Genomic DNA, 17,514 nt, shown 5'->3' with positions numbered 1-17,514 from the left:
TGATTGTCAGTATAATTTGCTTATTGGGCTCGAGAAATGAATTGGGCCTGATAGCTGAAACAAATTTAATGGCAAAATCATGTATCAAATTTGATACCAGTCACACGTCACTCTTTTCTTTCTCTTGGTGTCATCAAAAGCAATTTGATGTTCTTGCTCCGTTTGTGTTTCACCGCCCTAGTCTCATCATTATCCTCTGTTAGCTTCATCTTCTCCGACAGACCCGCACACTTTTCTCCTCCCCGTCACTTTCCTGTCATCAGCCCCAGTTTGTTCTTCATTTGTGGAGAAACCATGTTCAGTTCACAGTATTACAATATGTTGATAAACACCGCCAGTCTACCACCGATGTCCATCATCTTTTGCTGATGTCTTGCTTGGTGATATCGATCCCAAGTGTGATTTTATGCATCCTATCACAATGTTTGACATAAAAACTATAATTTACTGATCTAAATTGCTGAACTAACTCGTAAACAAGGTATAGAAAGTGTAATGGACTTCACCTTCTTTATGAGATTACAATATGAATAATATCAAGGACATGAGTTTTTATAGTGAATTCTGTTATTGATGCAATTTTAACGGAGGTTCTACCACTATCCAAAATGTACAAGAAGCTCACGGACATTGATAAATAGTAGTCATTGATGGAAAGACTAGCATTCTCACACGGTACACCTAATTATCTGATGAAACACAATGCAGCTCCATGGACCAAATATACAAAGCTTCAAGCAGTTGCCACCAAAAAAAAAAAAAAAACGCCACCACCTTTTTCCTCATTGTACACCTCCAACTGAACCTTCCTCTTCTCTTCGGAAACTCTCTCATATTCTTCAAGTGTTATTTCCTACTTGCAAACCATAACGGAAACACAAACCCATTAAAGAAGAAAATAAGCTTAATAAGAGCTAGACTGTCATGTTGAGTTGTTAAAAGTAATGATTTCGAGTAATATGAAAAACGAAACTCACCTCAAGTGCTTTTCTTCAGGTTTGTCGGCATGTCGCCATTCACAACTTCAGAAAAATACTGACCAATATCAATAGAAGGATTTATATATTACCTATATGCAGCATGAAATTTTGAAAGTTATACACAAAGGGAAGATCACTCAAAAGATCTCCATTTGATATTTCAGACTATTGCAACCAGATAATTCTAAAAGTTGCTTTGGTGATATGAAATTCAGCTGGTAAGTAGTAGAATGAATCAATGCAGAAAATGATAAAATTCCCGCAACTGCCACTTTCGTTACATTCCTTGCCTAAGCCAAATCTGCTTTATTGCCGGCAAGGCAGCAAGTACCATAACCATATTTGGATGGCCATGTCAATTAGCATATAGAAGTTAGTGTGCCCTGTCACTACTAACAGAATATAAGCAAAGATGAATATTGTCTAAAATAGCCAATAACGAGTCATTTACAAACATAATAGATATGATTAAAAGGATGTCTACAAATAGCAAGAAACTGCAAACACTAACTGACTAACTTATGATTTCAGTTCCAGCACCCAATTTTCTCCTCTCTCAAATGAGGCCTAGAGAACAGATAAAGTTGGTTTTCCGTTTCAGATATCTGGTGAAATATGTACCAAACTCAAACATTTCCACTTTGCCTAGGTTGACTGTTAATGGTGATTACTTAGTACATATGCTAAAATATTAAACATATGAAACCCAAAAACATTTTAAATGTCAGGGACAAAGCACTTTTCAGCTCGGGAAGGCTGAAAAACTTAATCATTTAGAAGGCATATGCAGGACGTAAGACCTAAGATCAACTATTCGAAATATATTACCAGAACCATCTTTACTGCAAATCGTAGTGAAATTTCATTATCTTAATCCTCGAAGTGCATTTCTCATGTAACAACACTATATGGATTATGTGCTACCTACGAGTATAAGATGATGCATTTTGTAAGCCTCAGACCTCTTTGTCCACAACCACTTCTTAAGAAGATCCCATGCCTCTTTACTTCACCATCAGCAATAAGATAAATTTCAGGAAACAAAATCTAAATTGAAGAGTAGATAAAAATTGGTTCGTAGAAATCTTTCTTCAACTGTTACGTCATACTCAACTATAGCTGTAGTAGCTCCTCTCTATACAATGAATTGCCCCAAAACTTTAAACCGAACGAACCTGAAATTCAAGAAACTATCCTAATACAAAGAGAAACCCTCGAGAAGACATCATAGCTCCAACATCCCCAAGAAGCACCTGAAGCACAATATCTAACATCACTCTGAGGGATCACAAAATGCAATAGAAAAAAAAAACAATAAAAGATTAAAAGAAAACTTGTCATCACAGAATGCTGATTATATGGAAACATATGAAGAAACAGCACAGTAAACAAAAAATTCCAAATAGATGACAACAACTTTTAGACCAAACAACCTCTGAACAGCTTAATTAATATACTCATACCACACATTTCCCAGTATATTAAGAGTTTGAGAAAAATATAAGACTTTTTCCCAATCACAATTCTGTCTATCATTTCTCAGAGATATTACAGTTCACAAATCAGAGCCAGACCAACAATTACAAGAACATAGAAAAGTGAGAACTTTTGTCTAGACAGCTAAAAACATAATAAAGCTTGTCAGCAATCCAAACAGAAAACAAAGGTAAATGAAAAAAGAAATCTATCTTGTCTCACACTCTAGAACTCAAAAAATCAACCGTATTGGAACAAGCTAAAGTATTACAAGCAAGATAACAAATGTAAAAAACAAAAGTGAGAATTTCCATGTCAAAAGATATGATATGAGCTAATGAAAGAAAATGTAAGAAACAATGTTGACTCACAGCTTTAAGTTTGTGAAAGTTACCAAGTCCATAAACAATAAAACAGAAACCCCCACAATGAACTGGCATATAAAAGAAGCAAGCATCTGACTATTATGCATAATCATGCAGACACAACATCAGAGATAAGAATGTTTGACCATTGGATTTGGGACAAAAATACGTAAGAGATTTGGTTTGCTTACATCTCCATGTCTGTTAATCCCGTTGAACCTAGAATATAATAATCAGTTCTTTATCATAATCAGTAAATACACTCTAATCTACAAATGTCCTTGAAACAATTGCACAACCTCAATTGTTGACAAGTTTAACTTACTGAGAAATGGTAGTTCACACGGATACAGTTCTCTTGTCAGAGAAGATCCTATCAGGCATTCTATTAGTAAATTGGCCGCTCTTGCTATTGCCATTGGCAGCCTTCCGTGGGACGTTCCTCTGCATGATCCTGATCGGAATTCCACCCAAATCAAAGTCTTCCTTCAAAGACCTTTTTAAGAACCTGATGTCTGTATCTGAGAGCTCTTTCTTCCCACTAACAAAGGCCACAAAAGTGGGTGGTCGTGCTTTCACCTGTGTAAAGTACTTGACCTTGGGTTGAGCAGACTGATCTTTCCAAGAATGCCTGCTCATAACCTTGCGCAACCAACGGTTCAGACGAGCTGTGGACAACCTTGAACACCATTTTTCATATGTATCAATAACTTGGTGCATGACAGCTGCCTGACCCCTTCCTTCCAATGCTGATATGAATACTACTGGTATTCCAGTCACCTGGGGTATAACCGTCTGAATTTCTTGAGGCACAGCTTCCATAACCTTGTCACAAATTTCTTGTTCTTTTAATAGATCCATCTTGTTCACAACCACCACTAAACCACGCCCTTCTTCAATAGCCTGTCTAGCTATAACTACTTCATCATGCTTCATACTTCTTCTGGCCTTTGAGATCTCTTCGGCATCCAGGACCAGAGCAACCACATGAGCTCTCATGAGACTCTTTCTTGACTGCACAATGCTCAAGGATGATGGTCCTTTCTCCATCTTTGTTCTCTGCAACCAGCCTGCAGTGTCAACCAGGTAGATAGTTCTCCCTTGAAATTCAAACTCAGCTCTAATTGAATCTCTTGTCAGACCAGCTTCCGGACCTACCAGCACACGTTCTTCTTGCAACAATGTATTCAGCAAGGTTGACTTCCCAACATTGGGTTTTCCTACGATTGCTAACTGTAACGGCAGCTTACTATCCTCAATCTCACAGGAGCTGTCGTCGCTGAAATTTCCCTCATCAGTGTTTTCTTGATTGTTTAAGACACTGAGCATATAATCCTCAAGCATAGGCTTTAGACTCCCATAAAGATCTTGCATACCAAGTCCAGTTTCAGCTGAAATGGCAATAGGGTCACCCCATCCCAACCTATAAGCTTCAGCAGCAGCCGCAGCAAGAGAGCCACTACCATCAAAAAGTGACTCTGATTTATTCATGGCAACTACAATATTGATTCCAGGTGCATGCTTGCGCAACCACCTTCCAACCTCCAGATCAAGTGGGTGCAGTCCAGCTCTCACATCTATAAGGAAAACCGCAAACTGAGACCTTGCCAATATACTTGCAGTCATCCCTGCTGTTCTGTCAAGAATAGAACCCGAAGAAGCTGCTGTTTCTAAGCCAGCCGAGTCCAATACTCTGAATCGTAGATCACCCAATTTAGCAACGCCATCTCTGAAGTCACGAGTAACATGATCATCTGGTGTGTTGTACACAAGGGCCTCCCGCCTCCGGATCAAACGATTGAACAAAGCTGACTTGCCCACATTCGGGCGGCCAACAAGAATCACAGTCGGAAGCAGATTCTTCTTCACTTTGGTGAAATCTACTGGCTTTTCATACCTAACCCTAACTTCCTTTGTTGCAACATTATCATCCGAATCATCACGCGACACCTCAACAACACGAGCACCTGCATCACTGCAAGAATCGGTATCAGACGGTTCAACATCAGTTAGCGTGCAAAGTTGCGCTCCCGTAGCCTGATGAATCCAACTCAAAGACGGTATTCCAATGCGACTGGTACAAAAAGATCGAATGCTAGTCAGGTCTCTGTGTCTTTGTATGCAAAACTGGGGGATTGAGTTTGTCGAACTCTTAAGCGGATTATGAAGGAGGCCATAACCAAACTTCCTCTTCTGAGCTGAAAGTGAACGAATCCATGAAGAAGACATACCCAAGATGTGAATTGAGTTGTCTGTCTGCAGCGATTCAGGGAAACGAATCAAGTTCCTAAGCATATCCAGGATTCCAAAAAGGGTTTCAACTCTCAAAACGACTATCTTGCTCGCTATTGAAACAAACTACTGTTGTTGTTGATTTCCACTCTTCCGTTCCTGCAAAATTGAACTCTTAACCAAATTTCCAGAGACAAATTTTAATAATGTACTCTGGGTTGAATCTCGGAATCACAAATTGACAAGGTGAAACAAAAAACAAGACTTGGATTGAACTGAAGAGCTGAGGGAGGAGTCAACACTACAGTAGTAACAAAACACAAAAGAGAAAGAACTTGCTTACCTGTGAATTAGACGCCGCTAGTTTTCGTATCTGGGTTGCTTCATGTGTCTCTCAAGATTGGAAAATCAACGGGTTTCTCAAATGGCGGCACTATTACAAACAGGAAACCTATGCAAACCTCTTCAGAGTTTAGATCAATTGCACACGTGTCCTTTTTCTTTTTCCTAAGAGAAGCTCAGAAGCTTCCACCGCTCCACACGTGTAGAGCTCCAGCAGTGAGGAAAATAAAAAGGCTCCGACGGTGAGTGAGTAGAGGGAGAGAAATGGCGGACCGATATTTCGCGAACGACATGCCGGAATTCGTAGAAGAGGCGCCGGCGGACGAGGCTAAAGTGGGCTCTTTCTCAAAGCTACTCTCTCTTCCTTATCCAACTCTCTCCGGTATGCTCAGAAGCTCCGGTTTGGACCTCAAACAAACGGTATTACTATTCCTCGCTTTATTTTTCGAACCATTGTCGTGTATTCTAGTAAATTCGGGGTTTTGAGTTTGTGGCCTCTTGGTAAATATCTGGGTTTTAGAGATTTTTACCAAGTTAAAGGCTTGATTTTTTTTAATTTTTGGTTTTGGTTCTGGGATTATTTTGAGAGATGACTTGAAGTGATTTGGGTTCATGTGTTGTGGGTTTTAGGTGGTGATGCAGACATGGGGTGTGAGTGGCAAGCGTGTGGAAGATTATACTATGTATACAGGGGCTCTTGGGACTGCTTGGTTGGCCTTTAAGGCTTACCTAGTCACCAACAACCACACTGATCTTAAATTGTGCTCTGACATTGTTAAGGCCTGTGATATAGCTTCTAGAGATTCTGGGTACTCTCTCTTTCTCTCGTAACAGTCACCTTTGAATTGATTGTTTGTGACATAAACATATCATAGTAGTTATGAGAGTTTCTCTTATTTATAAGAACGCCTTCTTCATCTCTCTGATTTTTTTTTTTTTCTTCAGTAGTTTGGTGTTTTAAATGGTAGTTGTTGAATTAAATGTAAATCTGTGATCAATGTTTGCTCAAAGTCTTTATTAGTGTTACTTCATAAGAACCTTCTCTAAGCACCTTCTCTCAACTGAGCATTTTGAACCTTATGGATGCTCAAATATGCCGGGATCATGCACCTACTTGCACGATTCAATGCCATTTCTTTGGATCCATATCTGTAGTAAAATGCTTCTAATTGCAGTTTAACATTTGTAGCTTACTGACCATGAGGGGTTCAGTTATGGATACCTGTCTTTGGATTACGTAGTTTAACTTGATAGATTTTTAATATGTTGCATGAGTTTGCACTTTGCAGGTATGTGTCATTCATATGTGGGCGGGCTGGCGTTTGTGCCCTCGGTGCTGTGGTGGCAAAGCATGCTGGTGATGAAATGCTACTTGGCCACTACTTATCAAAATTTAAAGAGGTGGTTGATAGTAACGCTTGTTTCTCAAATGCTTAAGACATTGTTCTTCTTGAATGTTGGCATTTCATGTGTGTGTCTATTGATACTCAGTTTTTCTCTTCAGAGCAGATCAAGCTCTCTAGCAATCTTCCAAATGAGTTATTATACGGCAGAGCTGGGTACTTATGGGCCTGTTCATTCTTAAACAAGAATGTTGGAAATGGAACAATTTCTACTATTCGCATAGTAAGACAAGTTCTGCTTATAATTTTCTTCTGATTGATCTTGAATGGACTGAATTTTTATCCTTATAATTGCCGATTAATTTTGTCAGAGATCAGTTGTGGATGAGATTATAAAGGATGGTAGACAATTGGCCAAGAAGGGACGGAGCTCATTGATGTACGAATGGCATGGGAAGAAATACTGGGGTGCTGCCCATGGTCTGGCAGGAATTATGTATGTTTTGATGACTGTGCAACTGAAACCTGAGGAGGTTGAGGATGTCAAGGGTACTCTACGTTACATGATTAAGAATCGCTTTCCCAGCGGTAACTTTCTTTCAAGTGAAGGAAGTGAATCAGACCGTCTTGTGCACTGGTGCCATGGTGCTCCTGGAGTTGCTCTTACACTTGTTAGAGCAGCTGAGGTAAATCTATTTAAGGCTTATTTTATGGAGTGAAGAACTAAATGTTGTAAAGTATTATGAGACAGCAAGTTTTATTATTTTTATCCTGTTGTGTTTTTCAAATATTTTCACCTAGGGTACTTAACTGTCAGTCTTCATTTTTGGATTCATATAAGTTTGCCATTTTGTTGTTGCTGCTATTAAGAACTGAATTAATACAACACGAGATGAAAATGAAGGGTCCTTGCCAACAATCCGATAGCGACTTTTCTGAAATATGGCTTTCTTGTAGTGGATAAGAGAATAAGTCAATAATTTTACCTCCTTTTCCATAGATATATGATCTGCAGTCCAAACATGAGAACTTTTTTGTTGATGGTGCCACAGATGACTCTTGAACTTTGTAATGTTGTGTAAATGTATTTTCCATATCGCTTACTCTTTAGTCTATGCGTTTGATTTCTTTAGGTTTTCGGAGATGAGGAATTTGTGCAGGCGGCTATACATGCAGGAGAAGTGGTGTGGAGACGGGGTCTGCTAAAGCGAGTTGGCCTATGTCATGGCATAAGTGGGAACACTTGTGTGTTTCTTTCACTCTACCGATTAACAGGTAAGGTGGAATACTTGTACAGGGCCAAAGCATTCGCTTGCTTTTTGTATGACAAAGGGCTAAAACTCATATCAGAGGGAAGGATGCATGGAGGTGACCGCCCCTATTCCCTGTTTGAGGGTGTTGGAGGAATGGCGCATCTCTTTTTGGACATGACTGAACCATCTGAAGCTCGGTTTCCCGGATATGAACTTTAAACTAGTTCTATGCAATATATTAGAAGTACATACCCGACTCTTGTTTTGTTTTGTTCTGTAAATATTGAAGGAGTATATAAATAAATATGTAACAGGTTGATCTGCACTTGCAAAAGGGGTGAGGGTGATTTTATTCATTTTGTAACTAACCATTAGACATCCACACGAGAAAAACTGCTAACAACAACAGAGCATTTGAATTCCAACTCCGCACTCTACAAATGGAACTGATCTATTCTCTGGTGACATCATCCTCCAAGGCAAATGTTGCTTGACAAGAGCATCGACTTCTTATTTAAGCCAAACCGACAAGCTTCTCACTGACTTCCCACACCTTGCGAGCCTTTTCTGCATCACTGGCTTCTTCAGACAGTTGGTTCTCAAACGAAGCAGAGGTCTTGTTCCAGCTCCAGTAGACTCCTGACTTTGTCAAGCTTGGGTCGCTCACAACCTAAATCAGCAAAAGCAAACAAAGTGAATTCATCAACCATGAGAAATTCGAAAACATATGCACAATATATAAGCTCTCCGTCTCTTATTCTTTACCTGAGCAAGTCTCTTTCCAGACTCTTCTTCCGAGACATAGCCCTTGGTGATGTACTTTTGGAATGGAGGGAACAGAAGCCTGAACAAGGGAATGTGCTCCCTGAACAAGCCAGTTGTGGCAATGCAGCCCGGGTACAGGGAAGCGAATGTTATCCCAGTCTCCTCATGGTAGCGCCTGTGGAACTCTTGCATTGTGAGCATGTTGCAGACTTTGCTGTCCTTGTATGCCTTGGCACCATCAAAGTCTCCACCGTCAATCATGGCCGAGCTGTTGACCCCATTTATGCCCCCTGCAAGTCCCCTCAGGTCCCCAAGGTTGGCCTTTGGAGGTACATTTCCAGCCAAAGTGTTTGTGTTTCCTGAACCATATAACAAAAGCAACACCATTTAGCACACCACAAGAGTACACATTCCAAAAAATTTATTTTCTCGGTTTGAAGTTTGAAACCAGTACCTGTAATTGAGCCAACAATGATGAGCCTCCTTGAAGGGTAATCGGATTTGTTCAAATCCTCAACCATCAACCGCGCAAGAAGGAAGTGTCCAAGATGGTTAGTCCCAACACTAAGTTCAAACCCATCAGCAGTGAATGTAGGCTCTTTAGCAGTTGGTAAATACACAGCAGCATTGCAGACCAGAACATCAAGGGGGCGTTCAGATCTTCTGAAGTTATCAACAAATTGCCGAACGCTGTCTAGAGAAGCAAGGTCTAGATGCATGATTGTGTAGTTCTCTTTAGGCATCCCAGCTGCCTTGGCAGCTCTTTCGGCCTTGAGGAAATCCCTGCATGCCATAATTACATGCCATTTTCCGGTTTCGGCCAAAGCCTTTGCAGTGGCTAGACCAAGTCCAGAGGAGGCACCAGTGATCACTACGCTGCCTTTTCTTAAAGTCTTCTTCCCATCTGATGTGGACTTGTTGATAGCTGGGGATGCTGTGGCCGCTGTTTGAGCCCTCACTGGCTTGAACTCTCTCTGTAACCAAAACCCCATTTTCAATACACAAAATTCGATAACAAGTATGATAACAGAGAAAAGAGAGAGAATTTGATCTTTCTCCTACCTTGCAGCTTAGTGCAACAGAGCTGAAATCAGCCTTGAGATTTTCTGAGAATGAGACTCCAAAAAGGCTTGAATCCTTGAAAGAAGCACTTGACTTTCCCTGAAAAACAACACACAATTCCCAGAAAACCAAAACCACATTAGATTCTCAGGCGTTAACAACAAAGAAGAGACGCTGCCAAAAGAAGAGTAATATCACATGACAAACCTCCTTGGGAGCAGAGAAAGCAGAGGAAACCACAGAAGCAGCACGAAGAGCCATTATCACAACCAAAAACCAAAGCTCCTTTTACCACACTGGAACTGGGTTATCTCTCAACTTTTCTCACCAGTGAAGAAGATATTAGTGAAGTACATTGAAAAGGAAACACACTTATATTTATACTGTGGTTTTGGCAGTTGCTATATTCTGAGACTCCACACTGGAGTTTAAACTAGTGTTTTTGGGATAGGTGTGGGGACAGAGGATAAGATAATTAGTAGCATGTGAGTCTGCCACATCAATCTCAAGCAACCAATGAGGTTTTGAGGTTGGGATTTCTCTTGATATTTTCTTTGAAATCTTTTCTGGGTTGGGTGTCCGTGTACCTAGGAAGGGAGATAATTTGGTGCCCCACTCTATTGAGTCATGGGGTGCCCCTGCGCAGTGCACACACAAGAAACTGAAGAAAGTGCTCTAATTTTGGGTCTCTGTACAAACAAGTGAGGTAAAGGACAGGGCATTGTGGGCAGGAAGTGAGCCACAATATCCAGAATTGTCTGGAATTAACCAAAGAGAAAAAGGAGCCTGTTATTTGTGGAAATTGGAATCCAGAAATGCCAAGAGGCCTGAGCCCACTTATTCAAGCCTAGCTCATAAAAATATCCCAAGGCCTGAGCCCACTTAGAGCTCACTCCACTGTACAACCTATTTTTGTATTACTAATTAGTAACAACTATCACCTCTTATGGCATACAACCACTGTTACAATCCGGATCCACCATTTCATTGTGCACTGTATCTCATTTCTGGTGAAAGTTGTTGAAGATGCCAATGCCGAGAAAGCCGATGGTGGCACCAGAATTCCAGTGGTTGTTGAGGGCGTGCACGACAGTCGCACCGCTTTAAACAAGAGGGTTTGTTGCTGCATTACACTAAAAAAGAGGATTTACGGCTCTTAGCTTTCATCGTTAGGAAAATGGTTGGTTGAACTTGATTCGACATGGATATGTAATTTGCAGATGGTTTATATTGAAACACTAAAACAAATGAGGGGGTCAGACTCGGAGGGATTAGTAGTAAATATACGAGGCACAGCAATTTTCCTGGCTTTAGTCAGAAAGAACAATGAAGACTAGTCCTGCACATCAACTATAAAGAATTTTCATTTCTAAATTTAATAAGCTTTTCCCATCTCACAACTTAGAATTCCCGATTACAACAAATTCTTCGGTTTCTAAATTCATGGTGTAATTTTTTTGTTTTTTTTTTTTTTTTGCGGGTGCAACAAATCTATTTTCTTTCTCGATAGATGCCCAGTCAGAGTGGACTGCCTCTCCAACAGGCACAAGCACATCGAAACAAATGGAACTCTCACTAATATTACAACTCTCACCAAATCTCTCTGTACATATTTGCCAATAGGGGAAAGAGCTGTGGTAGTATTAACTCGTCATTCCCAGGATCAGGGGACCTAAATCTTTGGGCCCTTAAATCCGAATCGGCAACCCAAAATTTTGGAAAGTTCTAATTTCACCTCCCAAGCCAGCGGTTACAATCACCATACCCCAGGCCGGAATGTTCTGGCTTACACCATTGCTAAAATCAAAACTTACACGAGGGCTTCGTTTCTTAGTAGCTAGAGGAAGTTTTTCCTCAGGCCACGTTGCCGAAATTCTATCAAAGAAGTAACTGTTGGATGCACTAGTAATTGTTCCATGGAGAGGGCTATTGGTGCAACCCGATGCTGATCGTGAACCATCCTTGCCGTTAGCCTCCTCAACAGGAGTAGGGGGATGATTGGCTGTAGAAACCTCATCAAGATTGTTGTCAAGTCCAAGTCCATTTTGATCTCCATCTTGTAGTCCCCATGAATCACCAACACCAGGCCAAGAGACGGCCACTGATACATTGTGACTATGAAAATGCTCATACGACCGTGTAACAGTAACACTTTTGCTTCTGCTAGGGCGCGAATCAGCTTCATGTTTCCATATATATACATGAGAATCCTCGCTGGCAGATACCACATATTTACCGTTTGCTGTGAGGGTTGCTGAGATTTGGCTATTTGTGTTACGAAATCCTGTCCAAATATTAGATCGATTCAGCCTTTGAAAAATGCAAAACTCTACAGTGCATATGCTAACATTTGGGATGACAAGTTCATGGATCTCTAGCATACAAAGCATAATCATAATAACTACAAGTTAGAAACATATCTCTCATCAGTCCATCAGTCTTTACTGATTGTTGACAAAAGCAGAAATAAGTTCTAAATTAACATGTTGTAGATAGACTACGAAGTGACAAATGAAAAGCTATTAGCAGAATAAATGAAAGAAAAGACGTGCAACATTAAGGTCCTAGATATTGTTTGCCATTGTCAAGCTTTAGCTTTACAAACAAAAATATATTCACCTTTCAGTTCAATTTCAGAAACATAAGCTCAGATCCTCATAGTTTCAGACAATACAAATCACCATAGTTGACATTTTTTTTCTTTTGGATGTTCTATAATTAATACCCAAAAAGGAACATTAGTAGCTAGGCTTCATAAATTAAGCATGGCTTCTAAGAGAGCTGGTGAATGAGAATAGTGAAATGGTGCAGGACGCAGCAGAAGATCAGCCCATGAAAAAGACTATCTGGTTCGAACCGGAACCTATATATTGATATTCTAGTCGGTACTGCTTCGAAGGTTGGTCTATATGTTTTTTTACCAAAGCAAGCTAACCATGGGTAAAAACGAGGATTTACAGGCCCATTCTAGTGCTTTGATCCATGTTCTTTCTCAGAGATTATGTTACACATTCTTATCACACAATCATGCAACACTACTTATTAAGAGAAAGAAAAAGAGAATATCCAACACTAATATGAAGTAAACACAAATATCAAACACCAATATGACAGAAATCAGCAAACTCAAGAAAGAATATCAGATCAATCAAGTTGAAAAAATAATTTCCATTTTTTGGTAAAGGCCAAAGGGCAGCGAGTGGAAATTTAGTCAGATTTCAAGTACCATCAGATTTCAGAACTCTTTGTACCATAGCTAACCCAACAGAAGTTAAGGAAATAGAGAAACATGAGCATAAACTTTTAGTGCTACTATCACCTTAATTATCTAGATCAGAATTCAAGGGGAAAAACTTATGTACCAAACAATTTTAAATGGCTAAAATAACAACAACAACAAAAATAGAAAATGAATACTTACCCTTGAACTTGTGAACTAGATCAATACCATCGACAACCCTGACTCGTGAATCTGCAGATGTAACTAGTACTTCTGAGGAACTTCCTGGTGCAAACTGTCAAACAAAACTGATCAGGAACTGAAGAATCAACCGAACTCTCAGATGAAAGTAACATAAAATATGCTCTACAAGATGGGATGCAAAGTTGTAATGTAGTAGGGGAACAGGTTTCATCACCCCATATTTTCATAAGTGTACCACCTAAGCATATAAACAAAGGGAACAAATGTAATATATTACCTGGAAACCAGTAATTTTCTTGTGATGAGATTTCTTTTTCTTGTTCTGCAGATTTATTTGGCATTTCTCTTGCAACTTATTATCTGAAAAAAAATTGGGAAGATTTATTAATTTAGTTAGTGGTGCAAGGAACATCGAAGTGATATACAAGCATACAAAGGCCAACTTGCACATATAAATATGCACAGAGAGAGAAAGGGAGCTGTACCAGATGTGTTGTATAACCGGCAGCTCCCTTTGTAGGTTCCAACTAGAGCACCCTGCAGAAATCCACAAAAATTATTTCCTTGACCAATGAGTTTGAACACATTGTATAAATAGATGCAATTAACGGTTGCAACCAACCTGACCATCAGGAGTGTAGCAAGCAGCAGTTACCATCTCATGCGTATCATTCCAATCAACCACTTGGTGATCATGGATGCTCCATATGCGAACCTTAGCATCAAGTGATCCACTAATGAAGTAGTTATCATCAACGGGATTAAACTGGATGCAAGTTACTGCATCAGACATATGCATAATATAGTTATCAGAAACAAATGAAAGGAGATGGGAAGAAAGATTAATTTCTCTTGCTATTCAAAACATCCTCTTTCAGTATTAAACCATCAAATTAAAACAAATCAGATATTCATACTTCAAGATCAATCGTGCTTATTTTAATTTTTGCCTTTTTTTCCCTTACATAACTCAAGTCCTTTTGCCTTGCAAAAGGTGCAAGTAAATCTTGATTTAGTGCTTTCATGACCCTTAAAGTAATGGTGTACAGTACCATAGTTTATGTAAAGTTGTTAAACTGGAAGCAAAACTAAATGGTAGAGGATTTGATGAAATGTCCATAGATACTTACCATAGTCAATGTGTGAAAATGTCCACAAACAAGACTTTTTAGACAAATCCCAGAGGCGCACCGTTTTATCCATAGAAGATGAGAGCAGGTACTGGGGAAAGAAAGAAAAAATAAAGAAACAAGGAGTCTTAGTGACAATTCTGCTAAAGAAAAAAAAAATGTATTCACGTTATTGCAATCACAGTCCACTTCATATGTAGTCTATTAGAAAAGCACCACCATGGATATCAGGAAAGTCCACAGAATGAAGTATACAAAGAGAGACAATCAATTATTAGGGTTATTATGAGAACAACTGAGCAACTCTCATTTCTTTGTCTAAGTTCACAGATAAGTGGAAGGACTTGACACATACTACCATGGCTCTCTTCCTAGGAACATTTTAAAGCACCTTCAACAAATTCCAAGGTGCATACAATTGATAACCTAGAACATATATCCAGAACAAACCTGCTTCTCTAAATTTGCTTATTTATTTATTTTTATTATTTTAAAAGTAAAGGAGATAGAGAGCATCCACAGTATTCCCAATGGAAAAGCCTCACTAATCTATGCTACTGTCAGAAAAACCAATCTTGTTCAACCACAAATGTTCCTATCCATGTGTATCTACTATCACATAATGAAAAGAAAAACAGAAACCTTAGCTTCAAATGCCCAAGGAAAAGTCATTCAGATCACTTCACTAGGCATATACAAACTAATGGTGACAACAGAAATGTGCATTAAAATTCAACAAACATTTGGCATCAAGGAGCAAATAAGGAACTAAAATCCTAGAGAACAGAAAATCAGAAAAGTAATATACCTGAGACTTGGACCAAGAGAGGTCTAGCACATCATCGACGTGACCTTGGAATGAACAGATGGGCTTTTCTGAAAGTGCAAACATAGTCTCTGGAATCACATAATGTTCCAAACTCAATGATTTCCGACTGATAGACGTCCTCCCTCTCTTCTTTTTTTCCAGATGGCTGTAACTATTGGGCGAGACGGAACATGGTTCTGAAGATCCATTGGCAATAAACAACAAATCCAAATTGTTATCTTCCGATTTCTGCATCAACAGGTCACCCTTCCTCTCGGTATCCATCACCTGCCATATATGAATCACACAATCCTCACCGGCACTCGCCAGATACTTGCCATCCAAGCTAAACTTAATACTCCAAATAGACCCATGATGCGCCTGAATCTCCTGTGTCTTGTACACAGCCGTTAGCTCCTTACAAGACTTGCCATACTGCCTGACCCTCACTCTCTCGGGCCCATGAAACGACACATCCTGGCTATCATCAGTGGCAGAGCTTGACCTCCTGCCCCCCTTCTCCGACGACGTGTCCCTCTCATCACTGCTCCTTCTCTCCTTATGCCCAGTCACAGTACTCGCAACACTCTTGATGCTCTTGAACCAACCCCTCTTCTTCAACTTGGGAATCCCGCCACCGCCCCCATTGGCATTCGAATCCGAACCACCACCACCACCACCGCCGGCCTTGTGACTCTCCTCCACATTCTGCCGCCGCATCAGTTCCTGAACAATGGGGGAATGGCCCACACTCATCTCAAACTCCTCCATGGTCAACTGCTTCCCGGTCCCCACTTCCTTAAGCTTGTTCCACATCCCATCTTCCCTGATCTCATTCACCACAAACTCCTTCCCATTATCAAGATTCCGAATAGTACACACTTCACTCTCCTCCTCCTCCTCCTGCTCCACCTCTAACCGAATCTCGTCGCCGCACCGCCGGCCGGATGGCGGCCTATTCGGCGGCGACGGAGAAGGTCCATTGCTCTTGCCGCTCGCCGATTTACAAACGCAATCTTTTTTTTTCTGTGTATTTACAAACGAATTTTTGGTCTCGGCCTCGGCCGGAGCCGGAGCCTCAATCTCGGAACAAAGAATAGGCGACGAACTAGCGGATGCAGCGCCGTTAAAGTGTTCGACGCCGTCCGATTTGAACCGCACGATTTCCGGAACGGCGGCAGGGCTGTGTCGTTTGGTCATATGATCCGACGACGCCGAGCGGTCCACCGGGTCGGGCTTGGCGCGCGACAGGGCCGGGTCGCCGCTGAGGCCCATTTCGCGGAGGAGACGTAAGCGGCGGTCGGAGATGGAGGCGGGCTCGGAGATCCAGACGTCGTACTTGTAGGCCCCCATTGGGAACTTTGGGGTGGGAAAGCGCTTGCGGGAAGCATAATTGGGAGAAGAAGAAGAGACGGCGGCGGCGGCGTCGTCGTCGGAGTCGGAGGTGGAGGTGGAGCAAGAACAGGAGGAGGAGGAGGAGGAGACGAAAATGCGATCGAGGGACTCGTAGAAGCACTCGTCTTCGTCTTCTTCCTCCCCGGCTTTGCTCATCGTTTAGTGGGCAGTCCCATTTGAGAGCGGGAGCGCGAGGGGGGACGGGTCGGACGATCGGAGCCGACCCGGGTCGGGTTGGTGGTGTCGGGTCGTGGCGGGATTTGGATCTGTTGGGGGTGGGAATTTGATGGGATTGGACAAGAGAGAAGGTGGCGAATCAGATCCGATAACGGGAGAGAGAGAGAGAGAGTAGGGAGGGAGGGAACGAAGCCCTATGCTGCTGGCTTTGGGGGGTTGGGGCTTGAGCAAAAAAATGTAGTTGTTTGTTGTTGTTGTTGTTGGTGCTGTTGTGTTTGTGTGTGTGTATGAGTGTGTCTAGATTGTGGGGAGAGTAAAATGAGGGATTTTGAGATTCCTTTTTCTTTCGTCTTTTACTTTTTTTTTTCTTCTTCTAATGTTTTTCTTGGTTTCGTCTTTGTAATGACTAATGAGGAAAGTGGGAAACAAATTTTCTCTTTTTTTGGTATTCAAAATCATTGGATTTGATCCCTGACCCCTTTCGATCCATTTATGGAATGGAAATGGGATTTTACCAATAAGAGCAAGTTTACCCGTTTGGTCATCGGGTCACCTACTATTCACTATTTTTTAGTGTATATTTTCATTCTCTGGGTCACGAAATACACTGTGCCCGTGACCCAGGGCACGAAATACACTGTGCTCGTGACCCAGAGGGTGAAAATAACACTAAAAAGTAGTGAATAGTGGGTGACCCAACGGGTGAACTTGCTCTAAGGTTACTTTCTGGGATTTTTTTATCAAGTTCGGAATGTATTAACT

General features: G+C 41.0%; 4 protein-coding genes across 13 annotated transcripts; 1 reads left to right on the top strand and 3 right to left on the bottom strand.

Annotated features, from left to right (window-relative positions):
• Positions 1 to 494: 494 nt before the first annotated feature.
• Positions 495 to 5,534, bottom strand: LOC133727846 (uncharacterized). Of its 10 annotated transcripts, XR_009855396.1 has the most exons (6): positions 5,397 to 5,534; positions 3,147 to 5,212; positions 3,013 to 3,040; positions 2,156 to 2,233; positions 978 to 1,022; positions 495 to 853 (listed from the first exon to the last, which is right to left on the bottom strand). XR_009855396.1 is itself a non-coding variant. In XM_062155243.1 (4 exons), the coding sequence occupies exon 2, from the start codon at positions 5,114 to 5,116 to the stop codon at positions 3,161 to 3,163; it is 1,956 nt and encodes a 651-aa protein (XP_062011227.1). In that variant the 5' UTR covers positions 5,117 to 5,212; positions 5,397 to 5,534; the 3' UTR covers positions 2,024 to 2,233; positions 3,013 to 3,040; positions 3,147 to 3,160. The 10 variants fall into 10 exon arrangements, 5 of the variants coding, with proteins under 5 accessions (XP_062011227.1, XP_062011226.1, XP_062011225.1 ...); XR_009855392.1 differs by lacking the exon at positions 3,013 to 3,040 and having other exon boundaries at positions 496 to 853; positions 978 to 1,069; XR_009855394.1 differs by lacking the exon at positions 3,013 to 3,040 and having other exon boundaries at positions 497 to 853; positions 978 to 1,035.
• A 124-nt stretch (positions 5,535 to 5,658) lies between these two features.
• On the top strand, positions 5,659 to 8,316 carry LOC133727847 (lanC-like protein GCL2). Its single transcript, XM_062155245.1, has 6 exons — positions 5,659 to 5,815; positions 6,026 to 6,204; positions 6,685 to 6,796; positions 6,905 to 7,021; positions 7,110 to 7,424; positions 7,872 to 8,316. Exons 1-6 carry the CDS (start codon positions 5,660 to 5,662, stop codon positions 8,208 to 8,210), a joined length of 1,218 nt encoding a protein of 405 aa, XP_062011229.1. The 5' UTR covers position 5,659; the 3' UTR covers positions 8,211 to 8,316.
• On the bottom strand, positions 8,313 to 10,228 carry LOC133727848 (protochlorophyllide reductase, chloroplastic). The gene is made up of 5 exons (XM_062155246.1): positions 10,026 to 10,228; positions 9,819 to 9,917; positions 9,211 to 9,730; positions 8,757 to 9,115; positions 8,313 to 8,661 (listed from the first exon to the last, which is right to left on the bottom strand). The coding sequence occupies exons 1-5, from the start codon at positions 10,077 to 10,079 to the stop codon at positions 8,506 to 8,508; spliced, it is 1,188 nt and encodes a 395-aa protein (XP_062011230.1). The 5' UTR covers positions 10,080 to 10,228; the 3' UTR covers positions 8,313 to 8,505.
• Positions 10,229 to 11,158: 930 nt separating this feature from the next.
• On the bottom strand, positions 11,159 to 17,051 carry LOC133727845 (uncharacterized). The gene is made up of 7 exons (XM_062155239.1): positions 15,181 to 17,051; positions 14,373 to 14,463; positions 13,865 to 14,022; positions 13,728 to 13,779; positions 13,520 to 13,602; positions 13,240 to 13,333; positions 11,159 to 12,102 (listed from the first exon to the last, which is right to left on the bottom strand). The coding sequence occupies exons 1-7, from the start codon at positions 16,729 to 16,731 to the stop codon at positions 11,507 to 11,509; spliced, it is 2,625 nt and encodes an 874-aa protein (XP_062011223.1). The 5' UTR covers positions 16,732 to 17,051; the 3' UTR covers positions 11,159 to 11,506.
• Positions 17,052 to 17,514: the final 463 nt, after the last annotated feature.

The sequence above is a fragment of the Rosa rugosa genome, chromosome 2 (genome assembly GCF_958449725.1).
Source record: "Rosa rugosa chromosome 2, drRosRugo1.1, whole genome shotgun sequence".
NCBI classification, from domain to species: domain Eukaryota; kingdom Viridiplantae; phylum Streptophyta; class Magnoliopsida; order Rosales; family Rosaceae; genus Rosa; species Rosa rugosa.
Note: the sequence above shows the minus strand (reverse complement) of the source record. Positions and strands in the feature narration are given on the sequence as shown.

Bases quoted from the DNA above. Each gene is read 5' to 3' on its own strand.
- LOC133727846 (XM_062155240.1), bottom strand. From the start codon at position 5,116: ATGCTTAGGAACTTGATTCGTTTCCCTGAATCGCTGCAGACAGACAAC.
- LOC133727847 (XM_062155245.1), top strand. From the start codon at position 5,660: ATGGCGGACCGATATTTCGCGAACGACATGCCGGAATTCGTAGAAGAG. The intron at 5,816-6,025 runs GTATTACTATTC...TGTGGGTTTTAG, and splicing joins GTTTGGACCTCAAACAAACG to GTGGTGATGCAGACATGGGG. The intron at 7,425-7,871 runs GTAAATCTATTT...TGATTTCTTTAG, and splicing joins CACTTGTTAGAGCAGCTGAG to GTTTTCGGAGATGAGGAATT.
- LOC133727848 (XM_062155246.1), bottom strand. From the start codon at position 10,079: ATGGCTCTTCGTGCTGCTTCTGTGGTTTCCTCTGCTTTCTCTGCTCCC. The intron at 9,731-9,818 runs GTAGGAGAAAGA...TTTTGGTTACAG, and splicing joins CTGTTGCACTAAGCTGCAAG to AGAGAGTTCAAGCCAGTGAG. The intron at 9,116-9,210 runs GTACTGGTTTCA...TATATGGTTCAG, and splicing joins CATTGTTGGCTCAATTACAG to GAAACACAAACACTTTGGCT.
- LOC133727845 (XM_062155239.1), bottom strand. From the start codon at position 16,731: ATGAGCAAAGCCGGGGAGGAAGAAGACGAAGACGAGTGCTTCTACGAG. The intron at 14,023-14,372 runs GTAAGTATCTAT...TGTCTGATGCAG, and splicing joins ATTTTCACACATTGACTATG to TAACTTGCATCCAGTTTAAT. The intron at 12,103-13,239 runs GTAAGTATTCAT...ATATTTGGACAG, and splicing joins TCTAGTTCACAAGTTCAAGG to GATTTCGTAACACAAATAGC.